The sequence below is a fragment of the Pogona vitticeps genome, chromosome 5 (genome assembly GCF_051106095.1).
Source record: "Pogona vitticeps strain Pit_001003342236 chromosome 5, PviZW2.1, whole genome shotgun sequence".
Lineage (NCBI taxonomy): Eukaryota > Metazoa > Chordata > Lepidosauria > Squamata > Agamidae > Pogona > Pogona vitticeps.
Window position 1 is genome coordinate 118879552 of NC_135787.1, and position 19634 is coordinate 118899185.

Below are 19634 nucleotides of genomic sequence, written 5' to 3' on the forward strand. Positions count from 1 at the left end.
GAATAAAACAAACAAAACAAGGAAAGCAAGCAAAGAGGGAGAGGGGGCCGAGGCTTGCATCAAGCCCGGAGAAAAAGGGCTTTCCTAATAGGTTAGTGGCAAGGCATAATTATGTTAAGCTGTGAAGCCCCCTTCCCACGGAAACCAAGTGTCAGGTTACATGCAAGATTGTTATTTTCTCCAGCAAGAGAATTCACATGGGGAAGCCCCTTTCAAACCTCCAAAGGTAGAAGAGAAATGAAACTTGAGTACAGAGAGGGCAGATTTAGAGCACCTGCCTCTACCTGTAGGGAATGTATACAAATATTAGACAGTGCTTAAATAGGTCTCTGATGTGCATAGGTTTACCCTGTTTGGCCCCATGTCAGATTTAAATATGATGAAATACCTGCAAAGTCCCAAACGTTTAATACGAGATCCTTCTTTACTTTGCCCTTGACTGGGATCTTCCAGTCATTCACATCAATTCCGATTGTTGCAATCTGAATCCCGAGGTCTGGCCGTCTGCATTTCATTAGCTGTTGCAACAGTGTAGTTTTACCACTGCCGGTGTTCCCAACAATCATGAGCTTCATCCGGTTATAAGGGACAGCTTTCTTTAAACGCTGCTGAAGAAATCTGGATGAAGAAAGACATGTACAGGTATCTAAGACAACCTTAATTAATCTTCAAATATAAAAGATGTCTCCAGATGAGGCTTTTCAAGGTACAAATAGAGCAGAGGAGGAGAGCAAAATTGTATAGCTGCAGAATGTCTTTTAATTAGTAAGTGTCTGGGCCTGCCCTTTCAAAACATCTATAGACATATAGAATATGGCAACATTAATTAAATTATTAATTTTTGAATTTTTATAATTTGCTTAGTGACTGTAATGTGAAATTTTAGAATCTCACTCCAGTAATTTAGGATATGACTAATACCTCTTCAGACTTGTGCTAGAGGGGGTATGGAAACCTAGGGATACATTTCTGTACATAGTAAGATTGTCCAGTTGTACTACATTTCTAGGTGAAGGTCCAACATGAGATTAAGGTAATCACCAATCAGTCAATGCAGTCAAATTCAGCATTAGCAGTATTAAAATTTTGGGGGGATAAGAATCATACTTTTCTGCGCAATGAACTGACATGATTTTTGTTCACTGTGATACAATAAGAGATAAGCTGAAAGCTAGCAGAATGGAACAAAACTCTCCGTTGAAAATTGTGTTAAACAAGACTGGGACAGAACTCTTTGAGAAACTGATTCAGGAACCTAAGCAGGCTAGAAGTCACAAAGACACAAACAGCTCTGATGTAGTTGGGTTTCTTTTGATCAGTTCAATATTTGAGAATGATAACCACACAGAAACATCATCCATCTACTGAAGCATCTGCAAGAATCTGCTTGGTGCAAGCTTAAGGATTAGAAAACAGCATCTCTGCTATGTATAACTCCCTTCGGCAGATGATCATGAAATGCAATATCTTAAGTGAAATTCTTTGGGCACATATCACCTGTCCTTCTGAAAGCAAAATCAACTTTCACATCCAGATGAAAGAAAACATCCGTTGTGTTCAGATGTTCCAGAAAGGACTGGAGCAACGCAAGAGTGTGGACAGCATGTGTAGTATACTTTATTACGGTCAAAGACCAGTAAAGGACAGCATGTGCTAAACACACTGGAGTCAAAAATGGAGTACGCAAAGCAGAGAAGGATGTCAATAGGCAGCACCTGTGGTAGCACCAACAAGATGGGCAGCCCTGTCTGTATCACGACTGGTTTGCGATTGTGACTTGTGAGTAATTGGTTTTTTAAAAAAAATCATGCATGCCATGGGAGATTTGAAGTTTTTAAAAAATATATTGGAAATACGTTATGTTTATGTTTTTCATCAAGGCAAAAAAAGAGTACAGCATTTGGATTTGACTATACATTACAAAATGAACATAAATAGGCTTATATGCTCGCACACCTATCAAAATGTAAAATATCACAACACAGCTATCCAACTCCTAAAAAGAAGAATGGGGGGGGGGGGCTGGAATGGCTAGGGACCTACTGTAAGTGGAGGTTCTGCACACTGCAATATTTCGGTGTAGCGCCCTATGATAATAATCTGTCCATCATTTCTTCTTCCAATTTGAACTATTAAAAATATATTATTATTTTTTAAAGGATGGGTAAGCCTTTGGTATTTTATTTATTTCTTTATTTAAAAATGTCCTACTCTGACTTTCTTCCAAAAAGGATCTAAGACAGCTTGCAATAACTAAAAGATGTTATTTAGTTGAAAACAGTTCATATAAATATTTCAAAAGGACTAAGTAAATCTTATATTAAAAATGGTCAATAAAAACACATTTTGAAAACATCGGAGCACAAGAATCCATTCAAAAAACCTCTCAGGATGCCAATCACTATGGAAAAGACTGCCCTTAAGAGAAATGTCTTTTGCCTGCATGTGGAAGGACAGCAAAGATGGGGCCAGGCCAGCTTCTCATGGGAGGGAGTTCCAGAGTCTGGGAGCAGCAAGAGAGAAGGTGCTCTCCTGCCTCACCACCAAGCATGCCTGTGAAGGTGGTGGGACCGAGAGAAAGGCCAAACTGATGATCTTAATCTCTAGATTTCCTGGTATTGATTTCTTCTTTTTAAAACCAGAGCAGTTTGATTGAACATCTGTTTCCTCCAGTACGTTGATCAGTGTAGCCCATGGTCAGGCATGATGGGAGTTGTTTCACAAGATACGGAGGGCCACATCCTCCATATGAGGTTCACCATACAGCACCCATGCCTACACACTTACAGGAATGGTCAGAAAACAAACCTTATAATGTCCCTGGCTTTCCATCCCACGTGTTTGAAGTCCAAATTAAGATGTAACCCTTCCAAAGGCAGGTCCCATATTTTGGACAACTTTCCCATTTCATCAGGAAAGCATTTTAGTTCAGGATTGTGACTGACATCGAAAGATGTTAAGTTACCCAGGAACCCAATCTGAGGAGGAATCTAGAGGAAGTAAAAGCAATAATATTAGCCAAAATTTTACTTGCTTTATTGCTGCTTCATAGCTACTCAGGTTGTATGCAAAAACTGAAATTAAAACCACTCTTAAAAGATAACAGTCAACATATAATATAGAAATACATATAAGCAATCAGAAAAACAAAAATAAAACAATTATTCTCAAACAAGTATCAAATAGTCAGATTATCGTATACTGATTGTGAAGCAAGCAGTGAGTCCTCTTTTCCTTTAGCTGTTTAAACAAATTTGGCTGTCCTGTAGGATATATAATAGTCTGTACCAACTTAAAAAAAACTGTATGTACAGGGAAGTTGTTCCTGATCCCAGCTGTTAAGGGTTTAAGATACTGATCTCTAAAATCTGCATATAGAGAGCATACTGATAGAAAATGTACCATGTCCTCTATCTTAGAGCATCTTGCTGGACAATATTTACTTGCACCATTTACTTGGTCAAAAACCATATTATGCTATTCGGAAAATGGCTCTATGCAAGATCAAGACTATCAACTGAATTTAATTTAAATAATTAATAACTGAGGACAAACCACAAATATAATAAATTTCTTTTTTTTCCCTTATTACCGATAAGCAGACCACCCAACTGACAGATAGAATGAATAAACATATATGCAATTTACAGAATTATTTCCTGAAGAATAGCACAAATTTTTCACAGTATTCCTACTCAAATGTAACAGAGCTACAATTTTGGTGGGGATCCAGGAAAGTCCCATTCCTCACCACACCCCAAAGTCTGGCAGATCCTTGGCTCACTTGAAAAGCCTGCAGAGGCGTCTCTAAATCTGTTCAGCTGGACACACAGCATTTCCATCAGTTGCTCTGATAAGAAAGGGCCTGCAGATCACAGAAAAACTGCAAGGACATTTAGCTGAAAGTGCTTAGAAATGCCTTTGCGGATATGTGCAGTGAACATACAAAGGTTATGTGGAGAATTTAAAGGTTGAAAGCTGTTTACATGTGTATCACCATCATCCAGAATTACAAACCTACATGCTTTCAAATGAACAGGTAAGCTCAGATAATCAACAAATGTATTAGTAACAGGCACACAGTTTGACTTAACTTGCAAAGTTTGAGCTTTTGAGCAAGAAACTATTAATCAAAGGTTACTCACAAACCACAAAATGTACCATCTAAAATGTATTGCCACTTAGATTAGAAAAGCCCAAACTGTGATTGGTAATGTAGAAGTCAAATGATGTCTGTGACTGACACATGTTTAGACCAGAGCATAGAAAGTCTGTGATTTGGGGGGACTATGTCTTTGCCCAGATTGGACATGAGGGCACTCTGCCATTTTGTGATCAAGGACTTAAATAAACAAGTTTGTTTGGGAGAACAGCTTTCAGGTTGATTGGTTGGTTGAAATTAATACTTTTTTTCTGACAAATTCTGTGATCGATCTTAGCAGAACATTTTCACCAGCTGCAATGGGGTAAAGTATGAATATTGTTCTCAACAACTATCACCAAAATGCCAGTCAAGTTCATACATCACCTCTTTTAATTTGTTGTTGGAGAGATGTAGCTTTTCAAGCCGAGACCACGTGAAAGCTTTTTCATTCAAATCTAGGACACTTATTTGATTATCGTTAAATAGCAGTTCTCTTAAATTAGAGGATTTCCAGTGTACAGGTCCAGGGAGACATGTAATTTTATTGCTGCTTAAATCTACTGACCGCAAACTACAGAAAGAAAAGAACAAAAAAGTTGCTACGTACAGTTAACAAATGAAGCTATGACAATTTGAGCTTTTTTTTAAAAAAGACCAACAACAAAACACTTAAGAAAAAAATTAATATTCCATCACTAAGAACAGAAAGCCTGGGAAATTGGAATTCTGAAATATTTCTAAAGCTTTTTATAAAAGATACAAAACAAAGCAGAGAAAGAGAAAAAGAGTTGGATGCCACAAACAGTCTGAACAACAAGGTCTTGTGGCACCTTAAGTATTACCAAATTTTTTCATAAGGTGCCATAATTTTGGACTAACAGAACTAGTCCATGGAAGACTTCAAGAATAGCTTGCTGATAAAAAAGGGGGACAGGATGGATGTTTTGGTAATGATCAGTTCAAAGAAATAGGATATTTAAACCTAACAATCAGAGCAGATACCTATTTTACTAATTATACTGAGGGTTAAATTAGCTTATTTCCCTATGGGTACTTATCCATCTCTGTTTCTGTACTTATGAAAATGTCTAATATTTGTTAGAGACTTGATTCGCTGGGTGAGACAGGACTGCTTTAGTCTTGCATATAGAGAAAGAAAATAGGAAAAAAAACATACAAAAATCATAGAAGTCTATGAAATGAACTTCAAAGGACAGCTATTACAGCTGCTAAAGACTGAGAATGTACAAGAAGGCACTGCTATTATTGCGACTGAAGACTCAAGCAGGGAGGAAAAAGAAAATGCCAGCTTTGAAGCAATGTATAGGCAACACATCAAAGCCTGGTAATAAGATTTCCAAAGCCTACATGGCTAATTTATGGGTGACTGTGGGTCAAAGTTTGACTCGGCAAATTCCTTGGAGAAGTTTTTTCCTTAAAGAACCTGAAAGACGAAAGTTTCCAGCCAAGAAGAAAGGGGAGGGAGGCCCTACAGCAGCATGGAATGGAATGGATGGAGTACTGCAGGCCCTTCCTTCACTTCCCCTCAGCCCTGTTTCCCACTTTCTACTCTCAACAGTCAATCGGTATTTCATACCCTCTAAGCATGCACAGTTCTAACTAGCAGTCCTGAAGGGCTCCCCTCTTAGGTATTTTTCCCCATGAAGATGTTTTTAATCATTGATTTTTCTACAGCCATCCTTGTCACCTAGGATAATTTTCACTGTCCTGAAAAAGAATTAGGCAGACATGCACTGTTAACATACACAGTCTGGAGTTTAATAAAAGGATAGCTTTAGTGGCTTCTGTCCAGGTGGGAGGTATACTGAATGAATGAATGAATGAATGAATGAATGAATGAATGAATGAATGAATGAATGAATGAATGAATGAATGAATGAATGGACAGATGGATAGACAGAAACTGAAACAAATATTTTATTAGAAGCAAGGTGTTTATCTTTAAATTTCAAAAGCAACAGTCTGTTTCCACAAAATGAATGCAATAGTCACAGTTGATCTAGTGCCTTCATTATGTATAATACTGTATTTATTTATTTACATTGCACTCCACAATATTAGAGTACATTCTAATAAATCAATAACGTACAAACATGCATCGCAACATTTAACAACAACCTTAACATCTCTGTGTGTATGCTAACAGATCAGTTTAAAAGTTCAAATAAAATACACTGGTCGTTAACCTCTCCCTACACCCAAAACTTATGGCTTCAAGTTAAACAGATAGGTTTTCAAACCTCATCTAAAATTGGCCAACTCTGGTTCCGTATGAAGATCCTGAGAGAGAGAATTCCACAGCTTTGATGCCAAGTGGGAAAATGCCCAAAGCCTGGGATTTGCCACCTTAATCCAAGGGACAAAAAATGTCCAAAATTTGCGGAGTGAGTTCTCTTAAGAGGAAAATGCTCTGCCACCAGCTCTGCTAAATAATTGTTGTTGTTGTTATGTGCTGCCATTGCCTTGACTTATGGCAACCCCATGACTGAATGATCTCCAAAATGCCCTGTCCTCAAGAGCCCTGCTCAGCTAAATAATTAGGGCAAGAATATCCTAAGGCTTTCGAAGAGACAACACAGCAACATATAATGAAGATAAAACAAGAATGTGTTAAGAAGTAGTTTGTTTCTTATGTTTACAGTTCTTGCAGGAAAGGAGTAATTCTCGAATCACTTACTGTGGAAGAAGAAGAATTGCTTTTGGAACAGTAGAAAAGTTATTCTGTGATAATTTTAATGTAGTTACATTAGATGGCAAGTGAGGCAAGGCATCTAAAAACAAACAAAAAAAGTTATTGTACTCATCTGCAAGATGACTAAAGAACACAGGCAAGGCAATAATTCAGAAAGAGGAAGCCATGTTATTCTGATTCAGAATGTGCAACAACATCATCCAAAGTTTTTCTGCCATCTTTAATTATTTTCATTCATCCATTTTTCATTTCTGTGTCATTTTTCATTTTAGTTTTAAGCTAAAAACTGCTTTAAAATGCATTGAAACACATTGGCCAAAATCTTGTTGTTTAGTCAGATTTACTACACTATCTTTAAGGCTAACAGATTTATTTCAGTGTTGATGTTCATGCATTACAACCTCCTGGATTGTACTCCATGAAAGCTCATTGTGCCAAATTGCTCCAATTCTGATTTCTCTCATCTCTCATAAGGACAATGTATGGAGGCAATTAATATGTACCACTTGAATGGCACTTAGGCAAAGCGAGAACTAGCTAAGCCTCAAAGCCTTACTATTTAGGCTTTTCTCACAGTCAGGTTTCCACATTCTAGCCATAGCGATTATTCAAGCTTTCCAATTTCCAAGCTTCTTTTATATTCAGTTAATAATATTTTCCTCTCCCTTCTCTTCCCAAAATAAGCCAAGGTGTGATCTGTGTCATTAAAATAACCCTAGAAGCTGAGTCATCATTCAGCAAATGATTCAACAGATCTACTCTAGTTGGGACTAGTAACTGAATTTAGTTCAAATGCAAAAAAGTGAAAACTACAATTAAAACAATTAACACTGACATTATAAGCCCAGCATAGCACAGATGAAAAATCTATTATGCCATAATTATTAATTTTTTCCCCTCACACATATTTCTGACCCACTTGTTTGTAGTCTCTGGAATTAGCACTGTTTCAGCTAGGGAATACTCACCTAGTTGATTCATCCCAGCATTGAATGTCTCCAGTTTCAAGCATTCCTTGAGAAAATTTTCAGCAAGGAATGATATAACATTCTTACTGATGTTTAAAACTTTCAGTTCTTTCAAGCATATAGTAAAGAATATGCCTGTGAGTTTGTTGCTAGGAGAAAAGAAAACGAGTAGAATAAACATATGCTTATAAAATGTAAATGTGCAGCACATGTTTTAGTGGATAAATGCTGTTGTGCTCACTTCTCTCAAACCTGCCATCTAATGACACACTTAGTGGCAATAGATGAATTTTCCACCTACCCTAATCTTTCTTATAGGGTAACTATAATAAAAAATGTAGACTGATAACTATATTGGCCACTCATCCTGCAATCTGCAATGGAAAAGCCACAAATGAACTGGAATTAAAAACCAGTGATTATATGATGTAAACCTCAATGTGGGAAAGTTTATTGTACGTAAAATTGTCTTGATCCAGTTGACATCTGTTTTGCCTACTTTCTGCCCAGTGAGTTCCCCCGATCTGAAAGCAAAGGGGCACTCACAGGGGTGTCCCCACAACCAAGTGCTCGTAGTCTGCAAGCAGTGTTTGTTTGTTTGTTTTTAAAGCTCTCAAGGGAGTGCTGGCTCACTAGGTCACTAGTCACCTCAGAAAAAGTAAATAAGAAAACAGAGGTAGAAACCGCCAACAAGTACTCTGTCAAAGACAGCTTCTGCTGTACAAACACAGCTCTCTGCTTCTGTTGATTCCTACAAATCATTCGATTCTGGATGGCTACAGTGGTATCACCCATGGAAACCTGATTTGAAAAAAAAAAAAGGCAGATCACAGCAGATCCAAACAAATTTTCCCCGGTGTGTAGTCACATCCTTAGACAGGTGCACAGAAGCTAAGTGTGAATACTAAGAAAAAAAAATCAAGGCTCAAATGTATAGTATAAAGACAGCAGTTCCAGTTAACTGAGGCAGTGACAAATAAGAGGATTGAATTCCTCTTGAATCAGTCGCCAAAACAGTAATAAAAAATAATAATCATGTGCTGTCAAGTCTTTGTAATTGTTCAAAGGGCACTCATGTAAGAAACAGATGCTATTGATGAGTTTAGCAAACATCCGATTACAGTATCAGTATTTCTTGTAATGAACTTTGAAGTACAATGAACAGAAAAGTCTTAGGCTATAGGTACACAGTCAAATACTGTGGGATATGCTGCAGGTGTAAAATGGACAAATCTCCCTTTAAAAAACCCTAGTCACACAATACAAAAGATTGCCTTGAGTCCTTTTTAAGGAGAAAAGTGGGATAAGTAAGTAAAGTAAGTAAATATTTTAATCAGTCCAAGCCTTTTAAGTTCCTAATGTGGAGTTTTTTTTCCTCTGCCACTGGTTTTTCCCTCCGTGATCAGTTATTTTGCTCTCCAAAACTACAAGAACGTGTGTGACTGTGGGTGGTATTCTGGGGATATACTAAACTGAGCATGATGTTTTGGACAGCAAGAGCACAATGTATAATTGCTACTGTCAGCTATAACTGCTGTATTTATACTACACTTTTGAGTGATCTTTCTCCCTGATCCCTATTGAGTTTAGCACTACATCACCTTATCGCTATGATAGACTAGTCTGATGTTAGAGCACCTCTAAATGGTCAAAGAGAAGATAAAAAATGATACAAAATAGAAACAAACTACAGCAGAATATGTTTCCATCGTATGCATGTACCGTATTTGCGGCCTACAAGGTGACTGGCCGTATAAGACGACCCTCCCAACAGGAAGAGCCTGGGCGGGCGGAGGCAGGAGGAGGAGGGGAAACGGGGGGGTGGCGGGCGAGCGAGCTGGTTCAGCAGCAGGAGGGCGAAGAAGAAGGCAAGAGGCTGAGGGGGGGCGGCAGAAGGAGGAGGAGGAAAAGGGAAATGGGCGGGTGGCGGGCGAGCAAGCCCAAATGAAGTGCACCCGGCGTACAAGACAACCCCCCCACTTAGAGGCATGTTTTTTGGGCTCAAAAAGTCGTCTTGTACGCCGGCAAATACGGTATGTGTTTGTGCATTATGGAGAACTTTGGAAAACTATCACTTTTCCCTAGAACATTGCAGTATTTTGAACAGCCTGCCTGCTTTATAATGAATGATAAAAACAGAGCTGGAGATAGGTAGAGGGTGAGATCAATGGAAGTGGGCTCTAAGGGCTGTGGTGCCAATCAAACCGCATCAGACTGAGGGGTCAGTGTGCACACAGACAACAAAATATTCCACCATCTAATCACAACAGAAGCATAAATCAGGCTGTGAATCAAGCTGCAGCAAAGCCAACTTGCTACAATTTGACTTGCCAGTATAGTCACCACCTTAGTCAAATGACAGATTTCATCAGAATTTACATAAGTGCCTTTATTGGACTACAAAGACCTGTAGTGAAAAAAGACAATTTTTCAAGTTTTGATTCTGAGCTAGTGCATGTGCACTGCTTTGCCCTATGTGTTACGCTAGGTTTAATTAATAAATTCCTTTCTTCCCCAAACAGCCATCATGGTAGCTAAAAAGCCACAGATTAAAAATACACAGTCAAAGCACAACTGTGATGATAAATGCCCACAGCCTAGCCCCAGGTAAATGTCCCTTTATTTATTTAGTAATTAGAATTCCACTCTTAAGTCTCAGGAAGGTCTGCAGACAAGAGAATAACATTAAACCATTTGAAACAAGTTCTAAATATTTTTTAAAAGTACCTTAAAAGATAAATAGATAAAAGCATACAGAGAAATCCACATTCAAACTGGTCAGAGCTACGGCCACTGGGCCACAAAAAGTAGGTGAAGAGTCAAGTTTTCATTTGGTTCTGGAATGAGGCCAGGTTGGGCACTGATCAGGCTTTCATGGCAAAGGCATTCCACAACTGGTGTGCCACCACCTGAGAAACCCCTCTCCGGTGTCCCCATGTAGTGTATTGAGCTCGACGGTGAGACAGAGGCCTCCTCAGCAGATTTGAGTCCTCAGGCAGATAGGGAGAACCGGTCTCTCCAATAATCTCAGACTCCCAGAGTGTTTAGAACATTAAACACTATTACAAGCATTCTGAACATGGACTGGAAGTCCCTTTAAATTGTTCCACACCACACTAATTCTATTAGTTGATACAACCAGTGCAATGCAATTGGTATAAGTCTCACTGGCAAATTGCTACAACTTGCAGTGATCTGCCAATGAAGTTTACATCAGTTGCATTATGCTGGGGTAAAAACTCAGTGGGATTTTGATCGTGGTTTCTTTCATGTGTGTACCTCCAGCAATCTAGCCATCGTATATTCCTCTAGCTGCAACCTCAATGCCATTTTCAACAACAGCCTCACCTAGAGTTGACTGCAATAGTTCAAACAGGATATTACCAGAGAGCATGGATTCCTACAGTCAAAGTATTTGTGGCCACACCATGGGGGCATGCTTCACTGGGGTATAGAGGTGCACACAGAAGGACAAGAAGAAAGATGATGGGAGTATGTACTGTGGCTGCGTGCAACCAACTACAGGGCACATTTTTAACATCCAGCTGCCTTGCCCTAGAGTCCCAATTTTATTTATTTATTTATTTATTTATTTATTTATTTATTTATTTATTTATTTATTTATTTATTTATTTATTTATTTATTTATTTATTTATTTATTTATTTGATTTTTACCCCGCCTCTCTAGACCATGTCTACTCGGGGCGGCTGCGAGCAATTCTTTAAAAAGATCCATCTCAAGCAGTGACTGTTCTCACCCTTCTAATATAAGGTGCTCCAGTTTTTCTGCAACATTGGCAAGAAATTCAGGAACGGAGGTCAACTGGTTGTATGACAAATTCAGTAGCCTTAACGTTGTGCAGACCATCTTTGAATCCAAAATTAAGGATGGCCCAATGTCATTCCGTGAAATATCAAGGTGAGCTATACGAGGCATTTTCAATAGGTATGCAGGAAAAGATTTAAAACGATTACTGTGCAGATCCAGGTATGTTAAGCATTTCAAGGTCTGAAAAGAGAAACAGAATGTGTCTGATTTTTAAAATAAGCATCTTAATTATATTAGGCTAAATTATGTTAATTAAATCATGTAAACAGAGAGATCATAAAATACAAATATACACCAGATACTGGCTAAGATCCTGTTGACATAGCTACACCTGTGGAAGGGTGCTGCTGATGTTACCAGTAGGGGGAAATATTTGATAGTGAAAGACTTTCCCCGTTTCCCTGTGATTTGTCCAACTTATCAATGATCAGTTTTCATTGTGTGGAAGCCATGGGGCAGAGGGAAGAAGTCATTCACTACAAATAAGGTAATTCAGCAGCAGTGAGTTTTGGTAATGAAAGATGGTCTTCTGTTCTATAGTTTATACAAATTCCACACAATGAAACACCTTGTTCTTAAGCTGGACAAACTGTGGGGGAGGAGGGAAGTCTCATTACTGAAAATCTCCTTCTGCTGCTGACATCATCTTTCCAAACCCATAGTTATGACAACAGAATTTTAGCCACTAAGCCTACATTTCTGCAGTGGGAATGGAATACCTTTCTAGGGCTCAAACTACTATAAAAGTTTCAAAGACATACCCACACTAGTATGTTTCAGCACATACAAAGAAAGTTAACTAATAGATTTATTTCATGCATCATAATCCACTTTTTCACATACATGGGCCAAATCCAATGGCACAGTTCTGCTGGATCCCATTTCTTCTTCCAGAAGCAGTGATTCTAGCTCACCTCTGCCTATGCACCCTATAAATCTGCTCTGCAGGACTCAGAACCCTCACTGGACCCAGTTTTCCAGCAACACAAAGGACTACAGCAGGAGAAAGTCATCTTCTGAATGTGAATTAAACATGCCCTGAACAAAAGAATGTTACTCTTTTTATTGACTGTGTGTAGGGGATTATTTTTAATAGACACTCTTCAGTGCTCAGTATCAGTTTGTTTTCTGGGAGTGGCTGTGTGAAAAACTTTCAGCTTTCATGTCCTCATAGTTTGAAGAATATTTAAATCTATTTTACTTTGAAAGGTTTGAAGCCAACTCCTCATCAAAGTACTAAACTGTAACATTTCTCTTTATATCAATGCACAATATACAATTAAGCAGAGAATTTACTATACCATGTAAACATATGAGGATCCAGCAATAAATAATCTCTGAGATATGCTAGAAACAGTGCAATTTTTCCTATTTAAAAAAGGAGGCAGAAACATTGTATTAATCTTATGTATTAATCTTTTGTGTCCATTTTGTGTCTTCAAGGCATGGAATAAAAAATGAATCATTTACCAACCTATTAGGTACATATGCAAAAAAAGAGAGTAATTTACAAAAATTCTTTTACGCACGAGATGCACAATAGGTAAATATTAGGGAAGGGTAAGTCTTTAATTAGTGAAAAATCACAGCTAGTGGATTTTCCAGCAGTGGCAATTTTTGGAAATTAAAAACTCCCCCCCCCAATGAGTGGCTCCTCAATGGTTTCTCCAACATCAAAAGAAGTCCCACAGGAATCTTGCAACTTTTGGGGGAGAAATCGGAAATGTTTTGATTTTGAAAAACTACCGCAGCTGATGATGTCCTCAGTCTTACATGGCATGTTTACGCAACTGGATTTCAACCAATTACCTGATTCTTTGAAAAAGCGCTTCCAAGTGAGTTTCCACAGTATGTCTAGATCATATTTTCCTAGTTGTCCTCACAATATGAAGACAGATTAACTAGAAAAAATGTGACTGGTCTAAGATCACCCAACAAGTGTCATGGTTGTGTGGATTTGCTTTTCCTTGGATCAAACTTGAAAAACTAGCTACATAAAACCAACCTTCCTTTTTATGATCATTAGCTATAAATACATCTACAAAAAAGCACTTCCCTTTCATGATCTCTTTCTCATTCTTGGCTCTATAAAAGGAGATGCCAAAACCAGCATTTTCTGGCATTATGTGGACTCTCACCTCACACAGCTGTTCAGGAATGTTTGAAAGGGCATTTTGATGAAGCTCTAATTTCTCAAGATGTTCCAGGTGAGTAGTTAAGCTAGTGCTTTGACTGATGGCTTCTATATTCTCCAGCTCATTTGATGAAAGGTCGAGTGATTTAATATATTCTCTGTCAGACACTGATGAAGAGAAACTGTCCGAGCGGTTTATATTTGACTGGAATTTAGACAGGCTTCCTGTTATAAAATAAATAAAACAAAGAGCATTCAAGCTTTATTCTGTGCTGTAAGAATTTTATTTATTGCCAAACATCAAGGATTCTTGATTAATTTGTCAAATAATCTTGAATTTGAAACACTGCTTTAAAAGCCATAAGGATCTACCATAGGCTTAAATATTTCTGATCTGAAGTAAAGGGAAGGAAAGCATTTCTATATAAACCTGCATTTGCAAAAATAAACTACTGCAGTTTGATATTTTGTCTGCCATTTTTTGGGGCGGTGAAACGCCGAACCCATATTGGGTAGATTCCTCTTCTGTGCTGCTTGGAAAAATACCCTTTCACAAATCGAATGCGGGTGCAACAACAATATCAATAATAATCCTCTTATTGGACAAAAATTAACCTACCTTCCATTCCAGGTTGGGGAAGGGAGGGCAAGTGTATATGATGGGGCACATCCTTTATGAGTAAACAGACCCAGGTTCAAACCCTGCATCTACATTAAAGATCTAATTCAGTAACATTCAAAATGTGTCCACTAAGGGCCCTAAAAATAGATAATACTGGGCTAAATGGACCAAAACTGACTTCACAGTTCCATGTGTCCACATCTGCAATATGTTTTACGGTTGTAAACAGCACAGGATTCATTATAATTGTGATGATCTATAGCAATGGGCAAAACCCACAATCTGTTCTCAAGGTCTATCAAATGTATATATTTAGCATCAGACAAGAATTTGTTCAAGACCAAGGATTCTGCTTTTATTTTATAATGGCCAGTGGAAGAAAATCAGATGTCTTTTGGGTATGAATTTTGTAGACTAGCCTATATTGAGATAAAGTGGATATCCATTTCATTGTTTATGTTATAACAAGTAAGAACTTTGTCTAGTTGCTAAAATCCGTATGTTAAATGTTCTTCACAAAACAGAACTAAATTCAGAATTACATATACCACTCCTGAGTTTCAGCTTTAAAATATTTTGTAAACTTTCACTTACTTTGAGATTCTTCTGAAGACATTCTTCTCTGACTCCTTAATGGTTCATAATGTGATCCAGGTCCCTGGACAATGCCAAAAGACAAGTATTACAGCAATGACTATTTGAATACATACAACAATAGCATATGATGAAAATAATATATTTTCATTTTAATGTCAGAACAAAACAGACGAAGCATCCTTGCCTATTAGACATACACTTACTGTAGCTAAACTGGATGTATATAGCAGGGACATAAATATTTCTTGTTTTATTTTCATTATTAAGAACAAAATAAGATCTCCCTCCTGGATGATATTACAAGAGTTTTTGTCCATTGTTCACATATTGGCACTAGAGATGGGGAACAAACCACAAAGCACAAATCTCGATTCGATTCATCGGGGCTTTCATTAGACAATCAGAGGTTGACCCTTCCACCCCCACAGCCTGCTCTCCTGCCCCCTTCCCATGACCCCTGTCACCTCCCTACCTTGGCTGCCATAGTCTGTGCTGCCGGCACTATCCACAGCAGCTTCCATAGTTACCATCCACCACCACTCACTGCAATGGCCTCTGCCGCTATGGCCTACCTTAAGGAAATACAGGCTGCCCTTTGCAAAGATGGCAGCTGCAGTTTCCCTGCCTAAGAGAAGCTACAGCTGCCACATGTGCAAAGGGCAGCCTGGGTTCCCTTAAGGCAGGTTAAGGGAATCCAGGCTGCCCTTTGCAAATATAGTGGCTATAACTTCCCTGCCCTAAATGAAGCCGCAGCCGCCATCTTTGCAAAGCGCAGCCAGTGTCCTTTATGGCAGGCCGTGGCTGCAGAGGCCACTACAGCGGGCAGTGATGGATGGCAGTGGCAGTGGGCAGCAATGGATGACGGCGGTGCTGGGCAGTGGCAGAAGCAGCTAAGGGTGGGAGGGAGAGGGAAAGGGGGAGGGGGATAGGTTGTGGGGGTGGCTGGCTGAGAGGCTGGCTGGCTGCTTATGAGTCTGCTGATTAGTTGATTGGCAGACCCACAGGCAAAATGGGAAGGCCATAGGAAGAGAGGGAAGGCTAGCATCGTATGGGGGGGGGCAAATAAAAATAGACAAATATTCATTCCTTTTTATTTGTCGGGGTGTCTGGAACTCACAAATATGAAGGGTCAAATATTTAATGAATCAGCGATTTTAACAAATATCAAGATTCATTTTTTTATTCGTCCCCATGTCTAATTGGCACACTTTTTGTGCAAAAATTAAAATAAAATAAAACTCTGCAGAAAAACCTCCATTTTGCATGAAATACACACTTTTTCCACACAAAATATAGGGTTTTGGTGCAAAAAAAAAAACATGTTCTTGCTGACAAGAAAAGTGCTAGTCTTTTTGCTTTGGTGAAGAAGTGCAAAATTTCACAGCAGTTGCCCATTTTTTTGATATAGGAAGACATCCTTTTTAAAATGAGGATGGGAAAAATTTGTCAGTGTTTAGTGTTCACTAAATCTTTACTGCAGCCTCTGCTCTTATATTCACTGCAAACATTCTGCCTGATGTGCATCCATAGACCCTTACACAAGGCACACAGCCAGGTGCTTCAATGTGTGGGTTTCTTATACCTGTGTCAGTGCATGACACTAAACTATGGAATATACTAATTGTATGCTTTCACTATCTCTTTATGCTGCACTCATTATGTAGTAGCAGTGGGAGAGAAAAAGGTCTAAAAGAAGTCAACTGGTTGCTCTCTTTACCACACAGATATACTGTACCTTTAACATAATCTGCACCCATTTCAAACCACCTGTCTTACCAGAGAGCTGGAATGCCTTGGCAGGGTGGGGGAATATTTCTGCAAGGCCATCTCCTTGTGGAGATCTGCCACCGAGTTGGATTTCTTCTTCCCAAGGCATGAGCCTTCACTCCCTGTGGCAAAAAGATGATTAAATACGACGTCAGGAATGCCTCTGAAATTTCAAAGGAATCACACTCCTGGCAACAAATAGGAGTCTGTGTGCCAGAAAACCTGCCACCACAAACGTAGAAGTAATGGATGTTTAACACTTGTAAATATGGAACATATGCACAAATACATGTGGTATACGTACATGTAACACAGTACATACTATGTATCATGTGCCTTATAATACACTGGGCAAAATCCTATTGTGTAAATTTACAGCAGCACAAGCTGATCATGTCATCAGATGCTGCTGGTAAAATTATTTTAAAGTGGGGGAAAAAAGCTTCCTTTCTCCTCATTTTAGGTTTTGAGGCTCCCTAAGGCTCCCTTTTGCCCCAGGGAAACCTTTGGCAGCCACAGGAGATGGGGGAGGGAGCCTTTAAATGCCTAAAATCATGCCAGATTGTCTCTGGAGTGATCAAGATTCCTAGTATAACCTAATCATGATTTTTAATTATTAAGGTTTTCCCCATCTTGAGGCTCTCAAAGGCTTTCCCAGGACAAAAGGGAGCCCTACAGAGTCCTGGAATCTAAAATGGGCAGGGGGCGGGGGGAGAGAGGGGAAACTTTTTGGTAATTTAAACTGAATTTTACCAATACCAGCTGCTGATGTCATCAGCTTCTGCCAGAGCAAATTCATGCCAACAAGATTTTGGCCAATGTATAAAATACAGTATGTAGTGCATATCATACATAGTACATTATATATGCAGTGTTGGGTTGGAGCACCGGGTTGCAGAGCTAGAGGCCTGGAATTCGAATCCCTTCTGTGCCTTCCAGTGGGACGGCTATACAACATCACCCCAAATGTGTGTGGCTGGTGGAAGTATGTGCCGCCTTAGGCACGATCCATGGTGCCAGATTGCCACTAGGAGGGACTGGTAGACCACTTGTGAGTATACTTAGAAAGGGTTCAGAGTCAACTTGAGGGCACATAATGATTATTATTAACATAGTACGCCTTCTCCTGATTATTGCTTCCCTTTTGCCTCCTCTTTGATTATATACCCCTGACTTCAGGGTGAATTTTACACAAGCTTTTCATGTCAAGCTTTATTTATTTATTTATTTATTTAATTTATTTATTTTATTTATATCCCGCTTATCTGGTTGGTTAAGACCACTCTTTAGCCCAAGTATGGGAAGCTGCTAAGGAGCTTAGGGCCGCATCTACCCCATTCTAACTTGCGCCAGCCCACAGTGGCCATATCTATCACTTTCTGGGGGAAAAAACAGACATAACCACAAGGCCTCATCTGATTTTAACTAAAAGCTATTTCAGGCCCCTGACCCAAAAGCTCTGAAACAGCCTATATAGGGCCAATCTCATCCAGGAAGCACAGCCAGCTCTTCTTCTTCTTCTTCTTCTTTGGATAAAAACATTATTTTGGTGTAGAACGCCTTGGTGGGCCTGATGTAGACCATGGCATGCACTCTGCTCATTCTCACTTTAGCCAGAGTATGACTTTCATTCATAATAATATTATAAACTGCTGATGACAGACTGACCCTCTGTGACCATTCACAACTTCATAAAGATAGGAATCCAATGTTTCAGCTAAACAATATTATTACAAGATTTCAGTTAGAATTAACTTATAATATTGTGAAATGATTTGAGGATTTTAAAGCCCCTTTTAAAAAACCGTTTGACTAAATCCTTTTCCAGAGAAGAAGAATTGAAAGGGCACTGTATGATCGTATAACATGGTTTCAAGAATAGGAAATGAATGGGAAGAAAAATGTTGGCTAGCCTCATCTTTCCACACAACATTGAAAAAAAAAATGTGTTTCTAGGGCTAAATTCTAGTTCCAATGCAAAAGTGTGAGGCTGAACTCACATTTCCTTATTAAACAGGATTGTATTTTTAAATACAGTGGTACCTTGACTTATGAATGTCTCCACTTACGAACATTTTGAGTTACGAATGGTTCCGGTCGCAAAATGTTTCGACTTGCGAACAGAGCCTCGACTTAACAACAAAAAACCTTTTCCTGCCCCTTTTTTTGACCTAAGTCCATCTTAGGTCAAAAGAAGAAAAAATATAAAAAAATCTCCCCCTAGTGGTAGAGGACGGATTAACCGGCTTTGCATTAGTTCCTATGGGAACTAATGCCTTGACTTGCGAACAGCGCCTCATAAGAACGAAAAACAGCCAGTACGGATTAAAAGGTTTTCAATGCATTCCTATGGGACATTTTGCCTCGACTTATGAACTTTTCGACGTACGAACGCCATTCCAATACAGATTAAATTCGTAAGGCGAGGTACCACTGTGTCCAGTAGCTTTGAAAATAGAAAAGGAAGCGTCCCATAGAACATCTTACATAATTTTCCTAAGAACAACCCTCCTACGCTACTGTGCAAAACGCACAAGGGAGGCACAGAAATGTTAAATTAACAAATTTAATTACAATGCTGTTGTTGTTGTTGTCACACCTAAGTCAGCACTTACTTTACATTTGAGACTAACAAATTTAGATTTAATTTATACTCAACTGATCTTGAATGTCTGCATTGTGACTACTTAAAAGGCCTCTTGGGTGGTTTGAATTGTATATTCCTGTAGCAGAAAGGGCCCAGCAGGAATTTAATTGTGTTCCCTTGGACTTCAGAGAGAATTAGGAAACAATGAGGAGAAGGGGTGTGTATGTTCTTGTAATACTATTGCTACTTATAGGAACACAGTAGAACAGAAC

At 38.9% G+C, this 19634-nt stretch overlaps 1 protein-coding gene across 4 annotated transcripts in view; it reads right to left on the bottom strand.

The window, feature by feature from the left end:
• Nucleotides 1–19634, bottom strand: part of LRRK2 (leucine rich repeat kinase 2) — a 101027-nt gene that overhangs the window by 32906 nt on the left and 48487 nt on the right. For all 4 annotated transcript variants that reach the window (XM_020796985.3, XM_073000645.2, XM_020796987.3 and 1 more), the window contains exons 21-29: nt 16785–16897; nt 15006–15069; nt 13794–14014; nt 11585–11835; nt 7826–7974; nt 6843–6936; nt 4529–4715; nt 2809–2990; nt 389–618 (exon numbers count right to left, since the gene is read on the bottom strand). In XM_020796985.3, coding sequence (XP_020652644.3) covers nt 389–618; nt 2809–2990; nt 4529–4715; nt 6843–6936; nt 7826–7974; nt 11585–11835; nt 13794–14014; nt 15006–15069; nt 16785–16897 — 1491 coding nt within the window. The remainder of the gene's footprint in view (nt 1–388; nt 619–2808; nt 2991–4528; nt 4716–6842; nt 6937–7825; nt 7975–11584; nt 11836–13793; nt 14015–15005; nt 15070–16784; nt 16898–19634) is intronic.